The 27,642-nt window shown below is 37.6% G+C and overlaps 1 protein-coding gene across 1 annotated transcript; it reads left to right on the top strand.

Moving 5' to 3' along the window:
• The first annotated feature begins 481 nt into the window (after window positions 1-481).
• Window positions 482-26,732, top strand: itgb3b (integrin beta 3b). Its single transcript, XM_008436667.2, has 15 exons — window positions 482-631; window positions 1,974-2,059; window positions 3,423-3,627; window positions 3,711-3,963; window positions 7,840-8,002; window positions 8,861-9,022; window positions 9,117-9,212; window positions 11,578-11,667; window positions 12,091-12,225; window positions 14,242-14,677; window positions 19,721-19,943; window positions 20,057-20,157; window positions 21,701-21,820; window positions 25,801-25,967; window positions 26,428-26,732. The coding sequence occupies exons 1-15, from the start codon at window positions 559-561 to the stop codon at window positions 26,494-26,496; spliced, it is 2,379 nt and encodes a 792-aa protein (XP_008434889.1). The 5' UTR covers window positions 482-558; the 3' UTR covers window positions 26,497-26,732.
• Window positions 26,733-27,642: the final 910 nt, after the last annotated feature.

Here is a 27,642-nt window from a genome sequence, read left to right as displayed (position 1 = left end):
TGTTTYACTAATGATATCCAGATTTTATCTTTAATTTTTTTATTGTGTACTTACAGCAGCTTTCCGCTAGARGGCAGTGCAGTGCTTCTCTAAACACAAAACGTTACCTAATTTTTATTAGAATTTTAACAACCTAATTTTGTAATTAWCAAATAATATATTGGGSGGRRAAAAMSKKKTTKRAAMMWTTWMMWTTWMYYMARRWYCYTTTTWAWTTYCYKKTTKSYTWTTTTTTTTTCTTAAATCTACAACATTTTCTACCGACTTTACAGAATAAAACAACCATAAAAACATGAATAAAAGTGTAAACATTGTAGATTTTTGACCCTGTTGTAATGAAACGCACATCTCAGTCTCTTTTTCCAAGTTTAAATGCTGCACTTTCCCCGCCTATTYCCCTAATGAAGTGAATGTGGGGGGAGCAGAGTTGGGCTGGCTTTTAGGCATCTGACTGTATTTGGAGTTGTTGGAGTTGCAGCTAAGTTTTTTCCTGCTGCTCTTCAACTGGTGCTGCTCAGACCKCAGGCTGCATCCTCACACTCAGCCCTGAGCTGCAGGATGGCTGCGCTCCCAACGCGCTGGCTCTTATGGATGTGTGTTTTCACATTTGCAGGGAAAATATCAGCAAGCGGTGAGTTTATGCAGCTTTTTGTTTAAGCAAAACATGATTTTAGTCATTTTTTATGCTTATTTTCTTTCTTTCAAAATGATTATGAGGGATTCCAGATTGATAGAGAAGTGAGAAGATTTCCAATATACTTTGGGTATTTATCACATTTCCTAGTTTTTCTTTCCTGATATTTAAAAATTGCATAATAAGATGGACCAAAGTATAAAGTTAAGTKGAAATTTKGGCATTTTAAGGACAAAAATGACAGTAATTCACATAAGTAACAAAAAATAACAATCAGGCTTTTCGGAAATTTTTCCAAATCAGTTTCTTTCAATAAAAAACTTAGGAAGCTTTAAGAAAAACTGCAGGTGTGTGTCTGTATCTGGTGAATTTCTGGTAAAAACATGTTTGTTCTTCATTCAGTGGGAAGAAAAAACAGACATTTATCTCAAGTAAGAATAGAAATACTTCATTATAAAATTACTCAAGTAAAAATTTAATCATCAGATGGAACAAAAAAATAAAGTTAGGTGGAAATTTTGTTATTTTAAAGACAAATTTATTGTATTGTTATAGTGTTTATGTATGTTGGAGTGAGCCAACAGCTCATTTAAAGTAGGGGTGWTGCGATTAATCGGATTAATCACGATTAATTGATTATTGAAATCATTGTCAGCTAATTTAATAATCAATTAATCACTAACAGACTCACAAAAAAAGACAATTTTCTGCAAGAACARCCAACTCAGAGCAGTAATTAAGCCAAAACTGTAAAAATATATACATTTTGAATTTTAAATATATAAAAAAACATTGTCCAKTGATACTTTTTTACTTAAAGTTTCTCATTTTAGCTTCACCTGGTTCAAATTCTGCACAAAAATATATATTAATCACTTTTTGCTATCCAAAAATAGTCAATAGATCATCAGAAATGGTTGAGCTTTTCACATGTTGATGCTAAGTATTTTTTTAGCTGTAGATTCATCCTTTGCTACAAATGTTCAAGCGTTCACTAAAGGAATGATAAAATTTCTGATTTAAAGAGGAGATTTTATTGTTTATTAGCATATTTTAATGTATTTCTAATATTGTTAAAAAAYAAGCTTGTGGTTAAATAATGTTTTGATCCGATTAATCGATTAGTCATCAGAAGAATCGATTAATCGATATAATCAAATAATCATTAGCTGCAGTAGAGATTATTTGCTCAATCTGATACACAAACAATCTCATACCTGTCTTAAAACACCAGAGTTTTATTATTGAAGCTGCCTGATTATTATTATTATTATTATTATTATTATTTGTTTTGTCTTTTGTGGTTTGGGATAAATAACTGTTCTCCTCTTGGATCCAGGTTCAAACGTGTGCACCTCCAGAGGAGCCAGCACATGCAAGCAATGCCTGGCTGTGCACCCCAGCTGTGCTTGGTGCTTCCAGGAGGTGGGTACTTCACTTTTTTCTGCTTCGGTTCATGTAAATAATGAGCTGCCAGGCTGATGCAGGCTGGCACCAACCTCCCCAGCTAGCAGCTGTAAACCCGACTGAATTTTCTTAAAGTGAGATACTCAATCGTTTTGTGACGCCACAAACATGATTAAGTGTCCTTGCATGAGGATAGAGTCATGTTTTCTAGTGCGAGCTCAGTTTATTACTGTAAAACTGAGTAATGGGGGGAGGAACACGCAATATTTAGTCATCTAAAAAGTATTTGCAGACTTATTTATGATTTTAACCTGGGTTCTCTTAGCAGGGACTCATTGAACTTGTCCTTTTTATGTACAGCTGGTCCAGAATTGTTAAATTGACTTTATTTTTTTAACTTTTCATCATGTTATAATGATATTCCCTCATCAAAAACAGACTTGGCAGGCAGAGTTGAGTAGTAACTAGCTATATTTACTCAAATTACATTTACTTGAGTAACTTTTTTGGGAAAAACAGACTTTTTTCTATGCTGTACTTTTGACTTTTACTGGAGTAGTTTTATTATGAAGCATTTCTACTCTTAACTTGAGTAAAATTTCTGGATTTTCTACCTACTGAATTAAAAACAAACATGATCTAACCAAAATTCATGAGATATAGACACACAGTTGCAGTTTTTATTAAAGTTTCGTAAATTTTTCATTGAGAGAAACTGATTTGGAAAAAAATTATTTTGCCCTATTTTGAATTCTTGTCATTTTTGTCCTTAAAATACCAAAATTTCCACATAAATTTATAGTTTATTCCGTCTGATGATGTAATTTTAAATATTAAATGACTGATAATTTGATCAGTTACTCAGTACTTGAATAGACTTTTTACCAAATACTTTTTTAACTCCTACTTGAGTAATTTCTTGGGACGGCTACTTTTTATTTTTACTTGAATAAAAATATGTTGACGTAGTGCTACTCTGACTTGAGTAAAATCTTTGGTTACAAGAGACTCGGTTCAATAATTCAAGTTTATTTCATCAAGAACGCAGGACAGTAAATGTCGCAGTAAAAACAAAGCAAGTGGGAACAAAAAGGGGGAGGAGCTGTCAGTTACCGGTTGCTATGGTAACCGCCAACTGCCAAAAGCAGCAACAGAACTTATTAACCAATATGTCAGGAGAATTTGAATTTGAAGACTAAATAAACCAACCCTGTTACATATGCAGCATTTTTACAACAACTCAAGATAACGTAGTTACTTTATTGTGTTATAAAATGGCTGTATGTGCTTGGAAAATAAACAATACAGCTCCTTTTATGCTCTATTGCGATAGAAGAGAATGGCTTTGACAGAATATCTCTCACTTTGTCGTTCCCATCAGGACTTCGGTCATGGAGTTGCCAGCTCGTCACGCTGCGACCTGAAGAAAAACCTGATCGCGGCGGGTTGTGAGTCATCCGGTCTGGAGTCTCCGACCAGCAGACTCCAGGTGATCGAGGACCGGCCGCTGAGCAACAAGGCGGCCGGAGCGACCCAAGATGTCACCCAGATAAAGCCGCAGAAACTGCATATCACTCTCAGGCCAGGTGGGTTCATTTCAGAGACCAGAGAGTTACGCTCCCGGTTCAGGAGTTTTATTTACAGTCAGAAACTATGACACGTTTCCCAGATGATGCAAAGCGCTTCACAGTGAAGGTGCGCCAGGTAGAAGACTACCCGGTTGACCTTTACTACCTCATGGATCTATCCTACTCGATGAACGATGACCTTTTCCGCCTGAGGACGCTGGGCCGCGGTCTGGCCGAAGCCATGAACCGAACCACCAGCAACCTGCGCATGGGCTTCGGGGCTTTTGTGGACAAACCGCTGTCGCCGTACATGTACATCTCACCTGAGGCGGCCGTGAAAAATCCCTGCTACAGGTATTACTATTATTATTATATGATATGTGACATTTTCATATGAATTCATAAATCGGAAAGTTACAACAAACCGTCTCCATGTTCAGACAGTTTACAAGATGGATAATCTGTGAAAAAATTGTTCTCATCCACCTCCTGCTTAAGCTACTATTACCATCTGAAGAAATTAACTTCTCCCAACCAAAAACAACCAATCAGAGCCAAGAGCCTTAGTGGTGTCACTCACCCTTATGTACTCTCTGCTAAATGTGCTAATGGCAGAGAAACAACTTACCATTACAGGAAAACTGTTACCCGCCCTCTTCTGTGGCTATGCTAACTAGCTTTAGCACAACAAGCTGAAGCAAATTGGGGTTGGAAAAGAGGGGTGATGATTGGCGCTAAGACCCGCCTCCTGGCTCTGATTGGTCGTTTCTATTTACCACTGGGAGCTGATTTCTTTTTCACAGATTATCTGTCCCATACCAAATTGTCACAACATACTGACAGTTTCATATAAATATATTGTTTTTATTACAGTTACACTGCAGCTTTACTTCAGAAGAAGACTCAATGTGTCTATTTATGATTCAGTCATATTAAAAGTAACAATATGTCTTTCTTTCTTAATTTCTTCAGTAATTTCCATCTTCCTCCTACAGTCCAAAAACATGGCTGTTCAGTTGATTTGTCTCTAAATTGTCCTTACGTATGAGTATGAGTGCATTTAGTATTAGATCTTATGTCTTATTAAACTCAAAATTTCATAAACAATTTAAAATATATTTATTTATTTGATTACTGTTGAAAATTATAATTGCTACATTTTATTATTATTTAATTTTATTTCGAACTTACAGTAAACAAATGGAAAACACTGGAGTTTTTAGGATTTAATTGAATTTAAACAACTGTAATTCTTACTATTAAGTGAAATGTTCACAAGTAAGTGAGTAAAAACACTTGGGTATCTGTGACATTCCCTCCTGCGATCAAGTTAAAGTCTTAACGGCATGAAAGTTTTGTTGACTCAACAAAGAGAATAAATATTTTAACAATGTAATTTGCAGCAAATGTTTGCATTTTTTGTGCAAGGCATCATGGAATTTAACTCCAGCTAGGTGAAAAACAAACATGATGTAACAAAGGGAAAACTTTTATTYAAAGAAACCTGTTTGATGAAACCTTGAAAGCATGTTTGTTGCTTATTGYTTTTGTCTTGCTGCACTGAAACTCTGACTTTGTATTTGTGCATGCCCATGTCAGAAACAGGGCTGATCTCAGCGGTTGTTTACGTCTGCGTGTAACATCATTAAGCAGATGATGTCATTTTAGTGAGGACATCTTTAATCGCTGCGCTGCTTAGTAAGAGAGCAGTCAGAGTCACAGCAGTCGTTAAAGGCTCAGCATGGCAACCACAACTGCTCGGTCAGCTGCTCTCAATCAGCCGCAGGTAGTTTTACTCGCAGACTGAGAGCGACTGCTTGTAAGCTGCCTCACTGAAACTCCACCCAGACTCTCCTCTGGGATTGATTTGTTGGTTTAATGTCTCATGTGGTACATTTACGTTCTGTTTACACGCAGTCTCACAAAAGCTGGCCAACAGGAATGTTTCATTGTAAGATAAAGCACATTAAGGAGTTCCTGACGTAGAAGAGAAACATGGGTCCTGTTGGAGAAATTAATCTTTCCTCAGTATCTATGACAATTTTGTAGAAAACTGGGAAGCTGGGCAAAAGAATTAGCACACTGAAGATTGCTTTTACAGGGAACCTATTATGCAAAATTTACATTTTACACATTTTTGTTTTTCAGTTTGAGTCTCTAGTTCTTCTGAAACCAGCCAAAGTGCTTAAAAAACACCAAGCCGTTTTTTGACAATGAGTTGATGTTTTTAGTGTCTAGAAAACAAGCTATTACGAGCAGCAAGTGTCACTGGAGACACCGTGTTCTCCAGTGTGAAGTGGAGAACGCAGTTCACACTGTGTATCCCAGGAAGTAAACATGCATGCTAACGGTGGAGCATAGCTTACAATTTTGAAGTTATTGTCCGACTGGAGCCAGCATTTTAACTTAATCCTCATTACAGTTCGCAGACAAATGGTCTGCGAACTGTAATGACAAACAAATGGTTGTTGTTTTTCTTCCCGCTTGCCGTGTATCAGGACGCAAAATAGGGACATTTGTCGAGTATCAATGACGCTCAGATCGGATGAATGTGACCTGGACTCGGGTCACTTTTAAAAATATCATCTATGTATTGGTTATCTTAGTGCCCTGGGTGGCATTGGAAAAGAATCCAACATGTGTTGTTCAGACTGCCATGAAAAGATCAGATATTTTTTTGACATTAAGGCAAAAAATAAATAAATAAATAAATAAATAAATAAATAAATACAATAAAAAAATCAGAAATGGGTCACTTCAGACTGCAGTGCAAACACAGCCTTTGTCAGCTGTGTATGCTGTACAATGGCTGCTAGAAAAGCCCGTGCTGTGCATTCAATTCTATTGAAGTTAGCTTATGTATGTAGTGTAAATTCAGAACCACATGTCACTGACGTGATGTGAAGTCCATTGAGTCATGGACTTGCAGCATTCACTCCTTACATGGACATGCCTATGATCTTTTCCTTTAAGATCACATTTTTTTTAAACCACACTATTCTGTGAGAGATTTCAAGGAATCTTGGGTGCCCCCTGCTGGCATAGAGGGCCAAAGCATTGGGGCATAGTTCATGAGGTTAGCACTGCATTTTGTGCAGAAACCCAAATGCAAGACTTTCAAAGTGACCTATTTATACTTCATTGAACAAATTAAGAGAAGTATGTCGGTTATACAATATTATACATAATTTTCATTACGTCTTTTGCACAAAATTATTCTTAAATAATGTTTTTGTCAGCTCAGTTCTGCCTATTTTGAGCTCCTACAGGGTGAGCTTTTAGAACCAGCTGTCACTTTAAGTCCAACAAAGCTGCTCCTGGCCACGTCCCCCAACTCAACACTTACACTCGCACATGAAAATGGCTGCAAACAGTTGCACAATTATGCAACCGTACCTATTTGAAAATGCAGCAAGTAGTTGTCTTCTCCAGTAACCATTGTACAGCGCAAACAGTGGTAAAATCAGCTGACCAAATGTGCTGGAGTTCCACTTGGGTTGCCCAGGTAACAGTCTGGGCTTTGCTAGGGTTGCTAGGTAACGGACAGAGCCTGCTGACTTGTGACAGTACATTCTGGAGGTTTTTTTTTTTTTTTTTAAAACAAATTGCTTTCAAAACACCAAAAAACATAAACTTATTGCAAAAAACTTGGCTATGCATGTGTGTGTTTTTTAAGCTTTTGGGCTGTTGAGACCCAAATGGATGAACAAAAACAGAGAAAATGTGGATTTTGCATGAGAGGTTCCTTTTAAAAATGAGATTCTGCTGCTTTACCTGCAGTGGGTGAAGCAGGATCATTATGTGCAAACTAGAAACCTTGATGGGTTGAAATGTTCAATCCTTTGTCTTGGACCATTTGCTACACGCTTTCCTCTTCTGTTTTCACCCTCTGTCTTGTCTAATTACTGTTCTCTGTAATTTGGCCACTGTTGTCAAAAATATTCCACAGGAAGTGAAAACTAGCATTTCTTGATTATCAAAACCAAATGCACGGTAGAGACAGTGAGGCTGATTACTAGCAAAAGACAACATTACACAAAATAGAGCTGATGATCAGCAGGGCTGGGACAAAAGGAACTAAAGGAAACATCTGGTAACGGAGAAAGCAAATAAAGGGAACTAAAACAGGAAATAAAGTTTGCAACCAGATAAAAGAGACGCCAGACATCAAAATACAAAAAGTCTATCACGCAACATTAATTAAACAGTGAATTTCTGTTCAATTGACAGCATTAATACCACCTGTCTGCCCCAGTTCGGCTACAAACACGTGCTCTCTTTGACGGAGGAAGTGGGCCGCTTCACGGAGGAGGTGAAGAAGCAGATGGTGTCCAGGAACCGGGATGCCCCAGAGGGAGGATTCGATGCAATCATCCAGGCTGCTGTGTGCAAGGTGGAGAGGCGCGCTGCATGAATGCAGCCATTTCTGCTGCCACGTAAACATTTACTTACACGATAATTTGCATTCTTTTTCTCTACTGTCACCCTAAAGGAACATGATATTTAGAAAAAAATATAAACTAAAAGTCACTTTAAGTGGGTGGAAAACAGGGATGGAAAAAAAGGGAGTTGTACGAAGTTTTTTTTTTTTCTCCCTGTATCAGGGTTTTAATAGTTTTGGATTTTTCATTATAGTTCAGTTTAATTTTGGTGTGACTTTTTGTTTGTCTAATTCAGTTAGATGTAGTTAGTTTATGGAGCATATGTGCTTGTTTTTATTAGTTACTATTAATTAAATATTGTTTTGTTTTCATTAGTTAGTAATAGTAGTAGTAGTAGTTTCAGTTTTTTCATACTTTGGTTCATTTTTAGGTCCAGAATTCACAAAGGTTGAAGTTTTGTATGTATATAAACCATTTTTAAAAAATTTATTAATGTTAAGCAACAACTGATTCTAGTGTTTTCTCCCAACTGGTGTCGCCATTTTGCAGACTAGCATTTGTGTCACCATGAGGTGTATATTCTGTAATTTGCCAATGTAAACAGCTTGTGTGGGGGGAAAAAAAGCATATATATATTTTATATTCGTTCAAAAGACTAAAACAGATTCATAAACACGAAACGAAGGATTTTATATATTTAATTTCAGTATGTTAGTTTTATAAAAGCCTGATATAGTTTGAGTTAGTTAGTTTTTCCCCATAAATGGAAGTTTTTATTTATTTTAGTTAACAAGAATGTTTTCTTAATTAAAGTTTTTATTTTTTTATTTTTAGTTAGCTATAAGAACCTTCTCCTATGTCTGAATTAGGAGCAGATCGGCTGGCGTCCAGGTGCATCCCACCTCCTGATTTTCACCTCCGATGCCAAAACCCACGTGGCTTTGGACGGTCGGCTCGCTGGAATCGTGCATCCCAACGACGGGCAGTGCCACCTGAACGCCGACAATATGTACAGCATGTCCACCACTATGGTAAACATGGAGGATGATCAACAACATGTGAACAGACACGACTTATAAAAGTTGTTCAGTGCTGTTTGAGCTAAACACACTCTTTGATTTGCAGGATTATCCGTCACTCGCTTTGATCACAGAGAAAATGTCAGAGAACAACATCAACCTCATCTTTGCAGTCACCAACCCTGTGGTGCCCCTATACCAGGTCAGTTCAAGCCCAATATATTCAAAATCTTCATCAGCTTATTAAAAGCTGACAGTTTAAATGGTCTAGCAACTTATTTAATAAAGATTAAAGTCCTTATGTTTATCTCAGATTGAGCAGGTTGGCTTCACGACGGACGCATTCAGATTCATTGTATTTATTCTAACAAAAGCAGAAATCAGGTTGGTGGTTAACATCAGTCCAGCAGCTTCTGCCCCTATAAGTTAAATAAAATATGATAAATAACCCTAAACAAACTACAAAGCAATAGCTCCACATGAGCAGTTAGCAGTTGGAAAATTAAACAACATTAATAGTGATAACAGCTAAAAACATACATAAAACATAGCAAAATTACTTGTTAAACCACTGTATATGATTAAATTTGTCTGAAACATTATGTCAAATCTGTGTTTTACTTGTGAAGAAAACACAGAGCTGATCCTAATCCATGCCACAGTTACCGACGGCAACAGAAAAAAGGGGGAGGAGCTGTCGGTTGCAGGTTGCTACGGTAACCACCAACTGCCAAGAGCAGCGTAACAGAACTTAAAACACAACTTCTTGACTTAACGGAATAAAGCCAAAGAATAAATAAACAAATTCTGACAAACTTCACATCTGTAATATTGTTAAAATAAAACCCTGTCACATGTACACCAGGCTTATCTTCATTGTGTGGTTTTTACTGGGTTTGGAAACAAATGCTCACTGATCAGGCTGTAGTTTTCGTTTCTGTTCTGGTATTAAATACAAACGCCGTAAGTGCTGGGTGACAGGATGATAAGAAAGATATTTTCTGGTTAAATATTTCATAATCTAAAAAGTATTTTTGAAATATGTATGCAGAGACTTAAATTTTTACCTCTTCTAGCAAAATGGCACAATCTCTGTCATTTATTTGCAATAGATTCTGAGTTAGATTTAAGTCATGGCTTTGACTAGGCCATTCTAACTCCCTTCAATAGTTTGTGACAAAATGCAAGCCACACTTTTTATATTTCTGTTTGTAACAAATTCGAGATTTGAACCAGGGATGTAAAAGCTTCTACTTTTTAAATAAGAGCTGTTATGAGTTGGTTTATCACCAGATAAATCTGAAAGAAATGCATGGAAGTTTATGGTTGTAATGTGACAAAATGTGAAAAAAGTTTAAGGGAATTTGAATAACTTTTATAAGGCACTGTTTACTATAATTATAGCTTATATTATCATCTATTATTGAGTCACAAACTATTCAATCGCAAGCGATAAAAGAGGATGAAGTCAGAAAAGTTGGCTCATAGTTGTGTTTTTGTGGCGTTTTTCATTAAACTCTGAAACTACACAGTTGGTAAAGATCAGTTTGTTTTAAAGTGAAATAAAGCACTCCTTCCACATTTTTGTTCTCTACAACAACAGTGTGTGTCGATTTCTTCACAATTGTTTAACAGAGATTTACTCGGTATTTAAGCTGGCTCCCATTTCACCAATGTTGATTATTTCTGATCAGAAAATTCCCGAGCATATTCAAGTTTTGAGCTATGGAAACATGGAATGCCTTAGTCAGGAAGATTATCTCACCAACCTTCACGTAAACAATCTAAAGAACACTGAAGATCATTTTAATAGTCATCAGATGGACTTATAGCTATATGCTGAACAGGATTGCTTTGGAGAGGTTTGTCTGAAATAAATGTTGAAGATTTATTTATTTTCAAATTAGATTTTTATGTTTGCTCAGGTGGACTTGGCAGCTGGGTTTGTTATTCTTTACGTATCTTTATTACCAATCGGGTTGAGAACAATGTTGCACTCAAACAGAAATTAATGCAGCGCTATGAAGAAATTCTTACAGATTTCTTTGGTTTTAACCCAGAACTTTGTCTAAGACTGCATTTTTCTCAGCTAAATTCAGTGACACACATTTTATCCCCTCACTGTCTGAAGTTAAATCAGACCAAACCTTTCTAGGTTTAGGTTATTAAGTTTAGGGGGAATTACTTTTCCACACAAGCCTTGATTGAGCACTGCAATTCATATTAAATCAGGTTATATCAATGACAAAAGTGGAAGAAAACTGTAATGGAGGAAAAGCACTCTATGAAACATGGAAAATCAGATTTATTCTCTTCTTTTTTTAGTAATAATGATGACTGCAGTTTTAAGCATTACTCATCTGGCAACTCTTTTTCGGACATGAGAAACCACAGAGGCTAACGCTTATTGGTACAAATGATTCACATTGTCATGGTTATTTAAAATAAAAGATTAATTTGCCACTCAAAACTGCAGCTGCTATAAATAAGAAATTAGAAAACATCTGGACCACTTCTGTAACTTTTAATATTCCTATTTATTTTGCTGCTATCTTTGTGTTTTGCAGAACTACAGTGAGCTTATTCCTGGCACCACAGTGGGAACGTTGTCCAACGACTCCGGAAACGTCATCCAGCTCATCCTGAAAGCGTACGCTGTGAGTAGAAACACACACATTTACACTCTTTCACACACGCACACATTTTTGACTAGACGGTGTCTGAGGACATGGCATGTGTTTGTTGACCCACACCCACAGCGTCTGAGTCATGCGTGTCTCGGTTTAAATCCGGCAGCTCCTGAAGTGTGAAACTGACCAAAAGTTGGCGTTTTCTGACTGACTTTTATTGTTTATGTTTGACCTGAGGTCAAGAAGCAGAAAACAGGTGGAGGAGTAGTAAATCCTGCGGATTAAACAATGACTCGAAGCTGTGTTTAAATTACCAGCGCAAGCAGAACTGACTCAAAATAATGTCCAAACTCGAGCTGTCGCTTCAGGTCAGACATCTTGTGTGAGAACAGAAGTTTTTCCACAGGAACGAGTTTAAATAATTTCTTTCTTTTCTTTGTGTTTTGTCAGAAAATTCGCTCTAAAGTGGAGCTGGAGCTTCTAGGCGTCCCAGAGGAGCTGTCCTTGTCCTTTAACGCCACCTGTCTGAACGGAGAGCTCATCCCCGGCCTCAAATCCTGCTCCGGCCTCAAAATAGGAGACACGGTCAGTCTCCCATCAACTAAGTCTATTAAATCTTTATGGTTTTAAATCCGGTCTGAATACAAGAAACTGCTTTTAATAAAAGCAGATCATTGCCAAATGAGATTATCTCATGTTATAGTTGTAAAATGTTTGCATACTTGGCAAAAAAATGGCTAAACAGTTTTACATTTAGGCAAGGAAATATTTTTATGAACCGTCTGTAGGATTCTAGTTTGATTGGTTTGCTTGGTTTTTTAGTGAGATAATACATTTTTAAATGTGCATTAAATTAATTATTATATTTCACCAATTGATAACCCGTATAAACATTTGAACAAATGGAAATAAGCTGTACCCTACTAAGTATTTACTTTTAAAAGGTTAATAAAATGTACATTATCTCTGTGGAAAAAAACAAACGGTAAAATGAATAAATGTAAATAGAACTGATTTTAGTCCAAATCTTCAGGTACCTGCCTGTAAAGCTAAAGGCTTTTGTAGAATAAAATCTGAACTTATTTTTGTATTAAGTAAATTAAATTCATCAAATAAAGAAACAAATCTTGTTTTCTGGAGGTAAAAGACACATAAATGAATTTCTTGCTTGTGTTTGTCATATCATGAGCAGCCAAGTCTTTGAGACATTATCCAGACTTCATGATAAAAAAAAACCCACCAATTTATATTTCAGTAGTTCTCTTTGCTATTTTCACCATCATTGTGGAATTTTTTCCTTATATTTCCATTCTCTTATAGTTGCCGTCTATGTCTATTTAAAAGTTCATTTCTCCTTTTCTTTCCTCATCCTGTCAAAAGAGCAAACGCAGGAGGGAACAGATCAGCAGTCTGAGTCCGCCTTCCCTGGATTATTTTCCTTTTTGGGCCCATATACAAGATTTAAATGCCTGCTTTCAAAGTTTACCTTGCTACTTTCTTATTTACTTACATTTTAGTCTCTGTTGTTCTTGCCTGAGTCAAAGTGACACATTCTGCTCTCCACGTATTTTCTTTTCTTCCTGCCTCTGATCATATTTCCATATTTGGATCTCTCTCCAGATGTAGTTACTGCCCGCTTTTGGACATCTACCAGATATGGATGCAGAGCAATTCCTTTAACTCTGTGCTTTTCTTTTCATTCCCTTCAAAATATTTCCCTATGAAATTTATTTGATAATGGTGAAAAATGGCGGCAGTTAAAGTGTCACTGACACCATAAAACCACTTTTCTAAAAAGATGTACTGTCCTTATTTCTGTGTACACAAGAGTTATTAATAATAAATATTTATCACAAACTACTTTAAATTGTATACTCAGCCTTGGTTGTTTACGTTTTGACTTACCCTCATTACATCATAAGATGGCGCCGGCTTTTGACCCAATTACTGCAGAAAACGCGACACTCCTGCAATGAGAAATATTTATTATTAGCAGCTTTTGTGTACACAGAATTAAAGAACAGAAGTTCATCTTTTTAAATTATGGAAGTCGTTTTCTCATGTTTGTCGCACTTTAAAGCTACAAAATATAACTTTTATAAAAAACTATTTTATTACATTTTTGTTGAAACTGTCACTATGTTGTGATAGTGCGGTATGAGACAGATAATATGTGGCAAACTCGAGCTTGTCTGCCTTCTCCAATCAAAACCAGGAGGTAGGTCATAGTACTGTCAATCACCCTCAGTGTGGTGCTGCTCAGCTAGCACAGCATGTCATTAATGCTTATGCTAGTTAGGATAGCCACCAGTGACGGCAGATATAGTTTTCTTGTAATAGTAAGTTGTTTCTCCTCCATTAGCACATTTAGCAGCAAGTACTTAAGGTTGATTGACAGCACTAGGACCCGCCTCCTGGCTCTGATTGTTTTTTTGTGTGTTTTTTTTATTTCTACAGATGGTAATAATAGCTCAAGGAGGAGGTGGAGGAAGTCAATCTCATAACAATCCGTCACAACATGGTCACAGTTTTAACAAATATGTAAATAACATATTTTACATTCTGCAGCTTCAAGTGAACTTCAATCTTCTTGTTCTCCAGGTCTCATTCAGCGTAGAGGCCCGCGCTCGAGGCTGTCCCAGACAGAAGAAGAAGACCTTCATCATCAAACCAGTTGGCTTCAAGGACTCCCTCACCATCACCGTCACCTTTGAGTGTGACTGCAAGTGCCAGAGCAAAGCCCAGCCAAACAGCCCCAAATGTAGCAATGGGAACGGTACCTACGAGTGCGGCATGTGCCTGTGCCACCCGGGCAGGTTGGGGCCGTACTGCGAGTGCGCAGAGGGCGACTACAACCCCATGGAGCAGGACCGCTGCAGCGGGCCGGCGGGATCCGGGGGATCCGTCTGCAGCGGCCGCGGCGACTGCGTGTGCGGCCAGTGTGTGTGCCACAGCAGCGACTTCGGAAAAGTGTGGGGGAAGCTGTGTGAGTGTGATGACTTCAACTGCCTGCGATACAAAGGAGAGCTGTGCTCAGGTAAGGTGCAATGACCTGCAGAAGAATACTGGGTAAAATGGGCTTTTTGCCTTTGGATCTGAAGATTATACTGTAATAAGTGTATGATAAGCATTTTCATTATGAACTATCTAGGAGAACTATCCTTGGACATGTTAGGATCGGTCTTTGGGATAGGCAAACATGTTTATTACATATTTTTAACAAAATCATTCTTAGATACTGAGATTATTTTTTTTGGGTCAGGTCTGCCTATTTTGAGCTCCTTTGAGTACGAGCTGTTTTTAAGACCTATTGTCACTTAATATTAAAATAAGCTGGAGCTCGGGTTGGGTTGCTAGGTTACAGACTAAGTTCCGCTGGGTTGCTAAGTAACGGGCAGTGCCTACTGATTTGTGACATTACATTCCAAAAGTTTTTCAAACAGCTAATTTTCCACATATCAAAAAACATCAACTTACTGCCAAAAAAACGGCAGTGGATAAGGGTAACTTTTTCACTTATTGATCCATTGTTTTATGCCAAAGCTACGTGGAGTGTTTTTTTTTCTTCTTTAAATATACGTTTTAGTCTCAACTGACCAAAGAAGACGGTATCAGTTAGAGTCTCTGCAGAGATTAGAAGCATATTTGTGTCCCGTTGTCTCGTATTCTCAAGTTTTGGAGAAATAATTTGGATTTTAATAAACACACCAACTGACCCTGCTGGAAATTATCGAACATTTACTCTTTCAGTTCTCAATCATGTGTACATAAAAAATATAAGTCTAAGTAATTGCTGGATGCATTTAAGTTTAATTTAACATTAAAACCTTGTTATGTAATGTATTTTTAAATGGTTAAAGTGCATAAAATGATCCACTGACCACAGTGAATTTTGTGTGTGGTTGTGGTGAAGTTTCCTGTGTTTACAGTAGTTTCAAGGCTGGCAGTCCCTTTACCGTGCCGACGTGCCACCACCCACCCTCCTCATCTGGGAAGAATTACACGCAATAACAACTCTCTCCTTCTGCGCAGGACACGGCCTCCACACACAATAAACATGTGCCATCGTATGTATAGGCATCATGTGTGTTTTTCTTTAGTCAATCATGCAAAGAAGTTCAAAAATATTCAGCTCCCCTGATGAAAGTTTTCTTCTGCCAGAGGTGACCCTTACATTTGTGAAGATTTCTCTGCAGAAGTTGATAGCAATTTAGCCTCCTCGTTGAGTGCTGCACAAAAACATTGCAGTTTAAGCAAATAGAAACTGAGGATTTTACTTTGGGGATGTTAATAATTAAAATTTTCATTGTGAGATGCAACCGTTTAAAGATTACCAATCCAAATCATTTAAGTTTAGGCATTGAGGTTAATTCAGCCATATAAGGAGAATTTAAAGCATCAATGGTTTGTTTTGGGTCATGCCACATCATTTTTCAGTTGGATTGAAGTTCAGCCTTTTTGACTAGGCCACTCCAAAAACATAATTTTTTGACTCATTCAGACATGAACTTACAGTTGTGCTTTGTTTTTTTTCCCATTGCACAACCCAACAAATTGCAGAGATCCTGAAACAAAAAATGTTGACTCAAACCATAACACTACTACCACCTTGTTTGGTTGTTGGTATGATGTTTAATTTTGAAACGCTGATGAAGTTTTATACAAAGAAGCAGCACAATGTGACATTTTTGCATTGTGAGTCCATAGAATCTTGGAGAGGTTTTTCTATTTTAACATTTTTTTTATTGGCAAATTTGGAACAGACATTTATTTTTTGGTCTGCAGTGGTTTGGACTGAACACCAACATGTACTGGGGCAGGTGAGACCTGCAGTGCTGTGGATATTGTTCTGGGTTTCCAAATCAATGAATTAAATTTTGCTTTTATGCAAAGTCCATATGTTTTCTACGGGATTTTTCCTGATTCATCCTGTCCCAAAACCAGTTCTGATGTCTGTTTGTGGTCGTTGCCCTGTTGGGGTCGACAGCCACCTTGCTGCTGAATAATATTGTTCCAACAATAGTAGCTTTGGCGTGTTTCATGGTCAGCCTTCTCATGATTGCAGAAATGGCTTCCCTGTGGTCGGTGACTCAGTTTTCTGGGTTTTTCCTAAACATTCTTACAAATGTTCTTTCATTTGTAGGTGATAGTTTGGATCAGATTGTTGGAAATTGGGCAAAACTGGGTCTATGTATTACCTTAAACCTCCCAAATGGATTATTGGAAGCCCTGAATTCAACCCATTTGAAAATTTGGGGATAAACCATTTTAAAGAAACTCTGCCAATCAAGCAATTCAGATTTATGCCAAAAGCTTATTGATGGCAACAAAAGTCAGAGACAAATGTTAATGTGGGCTCTATATGTTTTATATTTGTACAATTTTGACTCCTTGAATATCAGAGAAGATCCTAAAGATTCATGCTGAATTACTAAAATGACCACAATGGAAAAAATGAGCCTTTTAAAGAACCTATTAAAAGTCTAATCAACTCCAGATTCTACCTACAAATAAAGGACAAGCATGAAAGTGCATTTAACATTTTTATGACCCTGTTGAAACTTTCTGTCACAGTGCCAAAGATTTTTACTGAGGATCAAAATTGGTCAGGATCCGTGACGTGAGTAGAAGAGATATAGCGCAAAGTTTTGGCACCAACCGCTGACCTGTCCTCCATTACATCACCAGATCTCAAATATCACTCTGACTCTCCCCACCTTTGCTGCTCTCACCCAGAAACGTTCTCTGTATTCCCAAAAGTCTGCAGAGTAACATGAAAATACCTTTCTGCTTACTCATGGGCTTTTGTGGTGTAATGAGGCTAAAAATAAATCCATGTTTGGTTAGAGAAGGACCATGTGTGTAAGAGGACTGGGAATGTTCAGAGACTGGGCCTCTGCAGAACATGCTGTGTCTTTGTCTTCAGATTCCTCATTTAAAGCGAGGGACGTTTGGACTCTGCCACAGAACGGCTAAATTAAAAGACATCAGCTCTGCGGTTGAGTGATAATAACAGCTTGTTGGGGGATCATTTTTTATCCAGTCACGCTGTCCCAAGCTGCTTCCTGTCTCATTGTTTATCTGGACATTGTTTTTTGCGGCCGTGCACCACAGTGTTTTCTGCACCGTCACTCAGATTGGCACGCATGGATATAGTATATGGAGGACCAACAAGGCAATGATGTGCACAGTTTTATCCACTTATGTAATGAATCATTCATCCAGAAATAAAACGATGTCTCAGCCAGACAATGGAACGAGCTTTAACGTTAAGTGGTTTTAGAAACCTCAACAAAACACTTCTTCTTTCCAGACTGGAGCCTTTCCAGTTGGACTTCCAGAAAATCACTAAAAATTACTACTATGACCTTTGATAGTTTGTTTTAACTAGACTGTGGTAGTTGAATATAAATATAAAGAACCCAAAAATTATCTTTGTAGAATGTTATAAAACAGAGATGTCAAACTCATTTTTATTTTGGGCCATATCAAGATTATGAATGTCCTCAAAGGGCCTGTTGTGGTAAAATGTATTAGTGAAGCTCATTAATAAACCTCGATGAGTTCTTAAAGTTAAATACCGAACATCATTACATTGATGTCATTTGGCAGAATACATATGAAGACTACAGAAAAAGATTGTGACCAGTGGAGAATTCTTTTTCTCAGAATTCTGACTTTTGATCTTAGAAGATTAAAGTCAGAATAATTCTGGTTAAATCTTGAAAAACAGAAAAAAGATTCAAAATTCTGGGGAGGAAAAAAAGTCAGAATTCTGAGAATTTTGACTTTGTTTTTAAATTCTGATGTTTTTCCCAGAATTCTGAAATTTTTTCATAGAATTTTGACTTTTTCCGGAATTCTTTTATTCTCAGAATTCTGACTCTTTTTCCTCAGAATGTTGACGTTTCTCAGAATTGTCTTTTATTCTCAGAATTCTATCTTTTTCTCAGAATTCTGTCTTTTATTCTCAGAATTCTGTCTCTTTTTCTCACATATTTTCTCCCAGAATTCTGACTTTTAATATTCGAAGATTAAAATCAGAATAATTCTGGTAAATTCTGATAAAAATAGTCAAACTTCTGAGTAAGAAAAATCAGAATCAGATTTTAGATCAGATTATATCTTACACCAGCCACCCACTTTTGTTACAGCCGCCTGTTACAGTATTTCGTTTGAAGCCAAAAAGCAAAATTTTCCACTTACTGGTCTGTTTTTGTGGCACAACGCAATGAAAAGTAAAATTTTTCTGCACTTTGGTGGAATTTAGAAAGACCGAAAATAAATATAATAAATATAAGTGCTTTTAGTCTAAATGCACTTATTAATTGTTCTGAGAGTGCTGTGGGTGTTTCTAAAAAAATATTTGCAGTTTGGTATTTAAAAAAGGAGTGAAGGCAAGAACTGGAGGTTCATAATATTCACATTAAAGTGAAGAATGGAGCCATTTAAACAATTTTAAATATGTTTTAAAATGGACCTATTATTCAAAATTCATATTTTGCCCAAAAGCCCAAAGGCTTTTAAAAAAACCAACAAACAGTTTTTTTGGTCATATGTTGATGTTTTTTGGTACAGCTAGCAACCCCAACCAAACCCAGCCCATCACTTAGCAACTCAAACAGAGTTCCAGCACGTTTGGTTAGCTGGTTTTACCTCCGTATGCGCTGTACAATGGCTGCTGGAAAAGACAAATATTTTGTTGTTGACTGACTATTCAGAAATCACTTGCTGCATTCTTGTTGGTTGTGCGGGAGGCTCCATTTCTGCTTTTCAAAGATGTACGGTTGTATAATTAGGTGTCTGTCTGCAGCTATTTTCACATGTGAGTGTAAATGTTGAGTTTGGGGGACGTGGCCATCAGCAGCTCATTCTGAAAGTTGTTTAAAATAAGCAAATTGTTTTCCGTTTCTTATCCAGATTACAAACGGCTATCAAAGCTGCTCAACGCTTCCTTCTTCACACCCATAACTTATCACACCCTGGTCCTCATTTGATCCTTCGCCTCTTTACTGTAATGCTATATATCACATGTTGTACAGTAGTTTATCAGAAAGTGACGTTTTCTCCCCCGTTTCAGGTCATGGAGTGTGTAACTGCGGATTCTGCCAGTGTGCGCCAGACTGGCAGGGCGAGAACTGTAACTGCTCCCGACGCACAGACACCTGCATGTCCAACCTGGGTCTGCTCTGCAGCGGCAGGGGCCAGTGCGTCTGCGGGGTCTGCGAGTGCACCCAGCCGGGGGCCTACGGGGCCACGTGTGACAAGTGCCCCACCTGCCCAGACGCTTGTACCATGAAGAAGTGAGCATGAATATGCAGACATTTCCATGCGTTGCAGCTGAATTCAAAACATCTGGGCTTTATAATTATTATTAGTGGTAAAATGGCATTGATTATGTCTGCTGTCGTTACAGGGAGTGCGTGGAGTGTAAACATTTCAAAAGGGGAAAGCTGCATGACGATAACACCTGCAGTCGAATCTGCAAGGACGAGATTGTGCTTGTAGATGAAATAGGTAAGCAGATCAAACGCAGGTTGGTAAAACATGAATGTTATCAATAATATCAATATTACTAAACTCTAAGAAAGCAAACTCTGGTCCTCCTAAAAACCTGATAAAAGTGAACTCTGGTGCATATGTGAATTCAAGTGGACCAAGAGCAGGAAGTGGGCTGTAACGCATGGCATTCTGGGTAATTACAACCAAAACACACACTAGTCTAAAGCAGGGATGTTAAACTCATTTTTATTTTGGGCCATATAAAGACCAAGAATGTCCTCAAAGGGCTAGTTGTGATAAAATGTATTGATGAAACTCATTAACAAACCTCTGAAATTTGAATAAATTTGAAGAGTATTTCTTARAGTTAAATAATACCAGACGTCATTACATTGACGCCATGTGGCAGACTCAGAAAAAGATTATGACCAGTGGAAAAATAAAAATATTCTGGCTTTAGTCTTGTGAGATYAAAAGTCTGAATTCTGAGAATTTTGCCTTTTTCTTTTAATTCTGACTTTTTTCTCAAAATGTTGATTTTTTTTTTGACTTTTTATTCTCAGAATTTTGACTTTTTCTCAGAATTCTGTCTTTTTTTCAGAATTTTTTTTCTCAGAATTGCCTTGTTTTCAGAATTTTGMYTTTTTTTCTCACATCCCCCCCAGAATTCTAACTTTTGATCTTAGAAGATTAAAGTGAGAACAATTCTGGTAAATTCTGAGAAAAAGTCAAAATTCTAAGAGAAAAAAAAAAAGTTAGAATTCTGAGGCCAAACAATCTGAATTTTATTCTCTGTGGTGATAATCCTTTTCTGTTGAAAACTGCTTTCATTTAATCCATAAAATATTAGTTAAGCATTTAATGGTTATTCTGAAGGTTCTATTTACATGTCCCTCTGGGCCACATAAAATTTTCTGGCGGGCCAGATTTGGCCCCCGGGCCTTSAGTTTGGCACGTGTTGATGCATTGCTAGCAGGAGAAATGACTTGCTGTCTTTCACCAAGAAAGAAATCCTACAGCCTCTAAAATCTGATGCCACTTCATTTTTGTTTACATTTGGTGAAGGAGGAAGTTGCGCTCATGTCTTCTTCAGAGGTTTTTGTGGCGTTTCCCTCAAGAGTTTTTGGTGCAGCGCCACCACAGGCGAGGAGGGGAACAGGTTTGGTTGGCAMAGTGCAGTGTGAAAGCGAACCACAGCAGCTGAAAAAGTAACTGAGTCCACCAGAGCATCAGGGGTGAAAACACCCTTAGAAAATGTCAAAATATATCAGAAGTAGTTTTTAGATTGATCACTAAAAGCAACAGTGCGATATGCAAGAGAAATACCTCAAATATTAGCTTAAAGATRACGCTCTTTAGCTTATTGTACCAATGCAATGTCAAGACATTTAAATTTTTTTTACATCATGTATATGGTAAAAATCCAGATTGCTTGTAAAAGGCACTTTTTTTCATCTTTAGCAGCCTAATTTCTATTTGTGTTTGTGACAATTGTATTTATTTAGCTAAAAAAAAAAACGGGTACAAACTGACGTTTTCCTCTACCCTTTCCACACAGTTCTCCATGACACGAACGCGGTAAACTGCTCGTATAAAGACGAGGACGACTGCGTGGAGCATTTCCAGTACTACGAGGACGCCAGCGGCAAATCCATCCTGTTTGTGGTCAAAGAGCCGGGTAAGCAACACGCGCCCACCATGCTGGAGAGAGAAAATGTTTCCAAACATTTCAGACGAAGCTGGAACCATGACATGAAGTTTTATTTGRCTGAAACRTGAAATCAGACTAAACTTGACCTTTTTTGTATAATTTAGGATTACCTATATTATTTTAAATTGTCTGAATGCCACAGTTGATTTTCTTTTTAAGCTTTTTTGCATTACTTTCTTTAGAGTCAGAAGTTTACGTACAGTAAGATTACTGTGCGTCCAAGCAATTTTGGAAAGCCAGGACAATGATGTCATGGCACTGCAAATGTTAAAAACAGAATCAAATGCTAAATATAATAATACAAATAATAATAAATACAAAAATAATGAAAGAAATGAAAAATAATAACAAAAGAATTAATCAAATGAATAAAAACAACAAAAAAATGCAGAATCTCAAAATCAAAGACAAATATTTTCCAAATATCGTTAAATTATTTACAGTAAATGTTGCTTTACACATAATTTAAGACATTTGAAGATGTATAAAGTCCCAAAACTGTAATATTTAATYTCAAGCCTTAACTTTCTCTCTATTAATAGCTTAAAGCACAATTCTCAAGACTTGCTTTTGAACAATGAAAAATGGCTTAAATGTAAAATGTATTGTAATTTAATTAATTAGATACTAYAACTTCAAAAGACATTCCTGACTGTATCTTATTGTAGTCAGAAAGCTAATTTTAGTTGATATATTTATGAGAATTATTCAAATGAATCAACATTTAAGAGCTTTACAATATTTTTTTTAATCTTATTTTATTATTAAAGTCAAATTTATGAAGTCAAGATGAAGTGTAAATAAAAAATAAAAACCTAAAACAGAACCAAAAGCTYCAGTTGCCTTGTGCATAATAAAAACAGCAACATTAATACAACGAAGCAACATTTACAGCCTCCAAAACACTATAAATATGAAATGCAGTAGCTTAAGCTATTAATTTTCTTCATCTGGTTCAGGTTATGTRCACAATAAATTGGATATAAATGTAAAAATTCAATGCATGTTGAATAACCACCATTGCAGCAGCATTATTCATATTTTTAAACAGTTTTTCTTCATGCAGGCTCTCTGATACCTGCTTGTTTGGCAGCCRAAAWGAGAGCGCTTGGTGTAAAACWTGCTTTTAATGATCGTTACYGCTCCGAGAGAAAGCCTGTCCTTTGGACTATTGCTTTAATGAATGTGTGTATTTAATTTAGAAAGGAGTGGGTAGAGAAACACCCCTGGAAACTGCCTTGAACAGAGGTGCACCCTGCTGTGTCAAACAGGGCTGTAAACAGCAGCCCTGCTCCTCTAGGAAACTGCTGACTTTACAAATCCTCAAGAGGACAGCKGGGCTCGAGAGCGAACTGAGAGAGCCAAAGAAAGGCAACAACTGAATAAAATAATGACAGTACATAAATGATACTGGAGAGATGATCTTGAAGTACTTAGTTTGACGTCTTTGAGCTGTCAGAGGGGCGGCTAAAGGGATCAAACGCTGAMGAGTCGGAAGCAGCAAAGTAAAAAAAGAGGAGGAAGGGAAGAAGAAAAGGGCTTTGAAGTTTGCTGTAAAAGTTTGTTCGTGTTGTAGGTTACTCAGAAGTGCTGCAAACACGCTGCGTTTGTTTTGTCAGAAAGCACATATTCACACACGCATGCAGTTTGATTTCCAAAACGGTTTAATRCAATAAGACAAATACTTATTTAAATTAATGTGGAAAACGGATAAATATGAATAGTTTCAAACAGAACCGGGCGGCTTTTGTTCAAAGTTGTCTTAARGTCAGTAGTTTGGAGGATTTGTCTACGCATATATATAAATACGATTCAGTTTCAGAGCAAGTAGGATTAACAAAATCATTTTTAATTTATTAAAGCTGTAATCTGTAACTTTTACAAAATKGATGTTTTGTACATATTTGTTAAAAATGTTGCRACAGTGTGATATGAGACAGATAATCAGCTCCTCCACCTCTTCCTAAAGCCGCCTGAAGAAATGCACCACTCCCAGTCAAAAACAACCAATCAGAGCCAGAAAGAAGATCTTAGCGCTGKCAATCATKCCTGTGTACRYGCAGCTTAGTGTGCTAATGGCAGCGAAACAACTTACGTCCCAGRAAAACTTTTTATCCRTCGGMGGCTATGCTAGGAAGAAGCTGTAGTCTAGCAGAGAGCAAGGGGGAGAGTGTGAGCAGCACATGCACAAGCATGATTAACAGCACTAAGACCCTCTTCATGGTTCTGATTGGTTGTTTATTACATACAGTAACATTTGTGTGCYTTCAAACAACTTGGGAATRCCAAGATAATAAATCATAGCTYTGTAGGCTTATGGGAATAAACATAAATATTTCAAGTGAATCTGCTACAGTGCTACTTATTGGTAAAAWTTTAAATATTAGTTTMTACAAATGGGACTTTAACKTCTGAATAAATTGGATTATTTATTTATTTTTTTTCTGTTTTTGCTGCTGCAAGTTTTCTTTGTCATTTTATCCCCAACATAAGTTTTAATATTGAGTTAGTCTCTGAATGCTACATCGATAAATATCTCAAAAASTGATCAGACTGAACAAAAAATGGAAAGATAATTGATGTTGGATGCAGATCAGGGCTCCTGAAGCCGTTACGTTGATCAATGGTGTTTTTACGCACAGAATTATTGCAGCTAATTGATAGTTRGCTATCTAGCCGCCTGGAAAGGTTTGCAGACGACTCCATGTTGTTCCCAAAAAACCTGCACCCCAAAATAGAGAAGGGGAAACTTGAAATGTCTTCAWCCATAAAAGAAACTGTTTTTGTGACTCACCACCTGAGCAGGTGTGGAATATCCAGTTAAATCTAGCTGATGCTACATCCGACTAGCCTGCGGTTTGGTCATCATAATTCATTAAAATCCAACTGTTTGAAGCATCTTACCTCATTTAAGTCCAAACATCTACCGTGATAAATAACCTGGACCAGTCGGTTGGAGGYAGTACACAGATTCTGAGAACTTTTACACAACTTSAACTTGTATTGTCTTTGCCTCTCTGGTTTGGCCAGACATCTCGGAACAAGGCTGCAGTTTGGAAAACGTCTTCCAGGAGCCATTAAAGCCTGGAACTACAGGCCAACAAAATCAGAGGCTCAATAAAAGCGTCAAGATGATTTTCTGAGGAGCTTCCAAACTTCCAAGGAATTTTTTTAATGAGATGTTGGGATAAAACAAGAAACGATTCAGCAGCACTTAGTCWTTGACCTCCATCTTAAATACTGAGAGACGAGTTTGGTGGATAATAGAAATAGCGAGTTTCCCCTGGACGATGAATGATGGGAAAAACRCAGACGATAAGGCAACGAGTCGAGTYGTCTTTCGCTCTGGAGAAGGAATGCTCCATGTTAATGAGCACCGCTGTCAGTCCGTTCTGAAACCAGTCAAATCAGATTCCTGTTGCATTTTTTCCCCAGACCATAATGAGGGAAGGGAGAGCTGTGGCCTCGGCTCTAAGATGTCAGGATTTTCCACTGCAGCCATTCCTCTGTTCTTCTTCTTTAACTGTTAAAGAAACTGTTATTCATGTAAATTAGGTGCCAAACCGTCGATTTGTTTCTGTCACAGATTCTCAATTAACCTAGACTTTGACAAAAATGAAAGAAAGATAAAAAACAGTTGTTGATTTTGTTGTGCATGTTAAAAAAAGGCCATATGGCTCATGTTATGGGAGTTAATCTGGGTTCCTTTCAGCAGTAGGCGACTGACTACAGCTTCTAAATGTTACAAATCATGAACAACTAGAAGCATCAGAAGGACTGTTCCTAATGGAGGATGGATATGAATGAAGAAACCTTTGCAACAGACTTAAAGTCGGGCGCAGCGACACGTGGAGGAAGCATATTTGTAATAAAACACTTCCTCTTCCTGACCTCCTCTGCGTTTCCGCTCCACTCATTCCTTTATCTCTTCCTCCTCTTCCGCCCAGACTGCCCCAAGGGTCCGGACATTTTGGTGGTGCTTCTGTCGGTGGCGGGAGCCATTTTGTTCCTCGGCCTGGCCGCTCTGCTGATCTGGAAGCTGCTGGTTACCATCCACGACAGGCGGGAGTTTGCCAAATTCGAGGAGGAGCGCGCTCGGGCCAAGTGGGACACRGTGGGTGGCGCGCGCAGAAAAGCAGCTTTTCTGAATTAGCACATCTGCAGAACACCGAATGGTGGCACAGTATTTATCTTTGCTGACTAAAACATCTAAGAGGCCACACATCCAGCCCTTTGCCAGTTTTCTGAGAGTGTTTTTTTAATTATTTAATGTCCTGCTGTTACTCCCAGCTGAACAAAAGGCAGTCAGAGGAAGGGCTTGGTTTAAATTAGCCAACGCTAATCAGCCTGCTCTGGTAATTGGCCTCTTTGTGGTCTCACAAATCTCACCAGCCTCAATTTTCAGTGAATCACTAAAGTCACAGAATAAAAGATGTGAAAGCACACACTGAGCGTTTAATTGTTTGGGTTGTTTTTTTTTTTAGGCATTTAAACCTTTTGTTTCAACCTTTCCAAATCTACCTTCTCCCTCTGAAACCGAAAGGATAATTTCCTAATTTGTGTTTTCTTTGCAGGGGCACAATCCTCTTTACAAAGGAGCAACGTCTACCTTCACAAACATCACATACAGAGGAAAAGACTGATGCTACTGAGTTAAGAGTAGAGGATGAAATACTGGACGTTTTGGGAGAAAGTGGCGAGTCGTGCAGCCTTCTACTGTCACAAAACAATAATGTGTGTGTAAATATGTAGAAATTTTTCTGAGGAAGCATTTTTATCCGGGTTAGTTATTCATATCTCACTGATGAAAATAGTTGTTTTGTATGATTTACATTTAATTTTGTTGCTCAGACCAGAATAAAGTCTTGCTTCCCCCTCATGTCTTCCCAATATAAATGTTGTGTTTAAAAGGCTTTCATTTTATATCTGAAAGTTAGAAAATATATCAAAAAAGCAACAAGAAGACAAACTGAGGTGACTTCTAAAAATTGCCAAAGAGGGAAATGTGGCCCAAAGACCCCTGGAGTCGGCATGAGTACATGACACAATGACGATCAAAGAAAATGGAGATTGCAAAGTCTCCAGCTTGAATGGAAGAACATAAAATGCAGATTTATTGGCGATTTGTCTTCTAATGAGGAGGAGGAAGTCGAGAAAAATTTTGTCTACAACCAGTAGCCTGGAGACCTAGCAAACAAGCACACTAGCCAGGGATTTACAATGCCTGGTATTCAAAGTGTTTACTTATTTATCAAATTTATTTATGGTATATTTATCTATCTGTACTTGGATATTCAGACCATTTTTGCTTCAGTTCTGACTTTTGAAGGATCCAGTAACACCACTGCATCAAAGCTTGTGGAGCAAAACCCCGTGTTGGTGCGCATATCGCTATAAGAAAGTGACGGGACCTTTACAGGAACTACTTCAAATTAACACTGACGAGATAAATCGCGTCAATAAGGAAGTGTGTCTGTCAACGGGATGCATTTGCCAAAAGAATCTCTGATCTTTTGCAGTTCAAACACCAACAAATGCCAATTCAAATGCTGGTTTTTAGTTCACTTTTGTCAACATTGAAGTGGGCAGGCAGACCAAAAGTACCACAGCTGATGCCATCCAGGAAGTTGGCAATAATATTGCCAAGTCCCAGGATATGAGATACTGGGACAACCAAAAGACCATCTATCCAAATCTCTTCTGCCTTTTTTTGCACTCCAACAAGTTGTATCAAAAAAGCATAACACTCAATATCAAAACGAATACTATTTAATGTTTTCATTAAATAG

This window comes from Poecilia reticulata, linkage group LG19, assembly GCF_000633615.1.
Source record: "Poecilia reticulata strain Guanapo linkage group LG19, Guppy_female_1.0+MT, whole genome shotgun sequence".
Taxonomy (NCBI): domain Eukaryota; kingdom Metazoa; phylum Chordata; class Actinopteri; order Cyprinodontiformes; family Poeciliidae; genus Poecilia; species Poecilia reticulata.
Note: the sequence above shows the minus strand (reverse complement) of the source record. Positions and strands in the feature narration are given on the sequence as shown.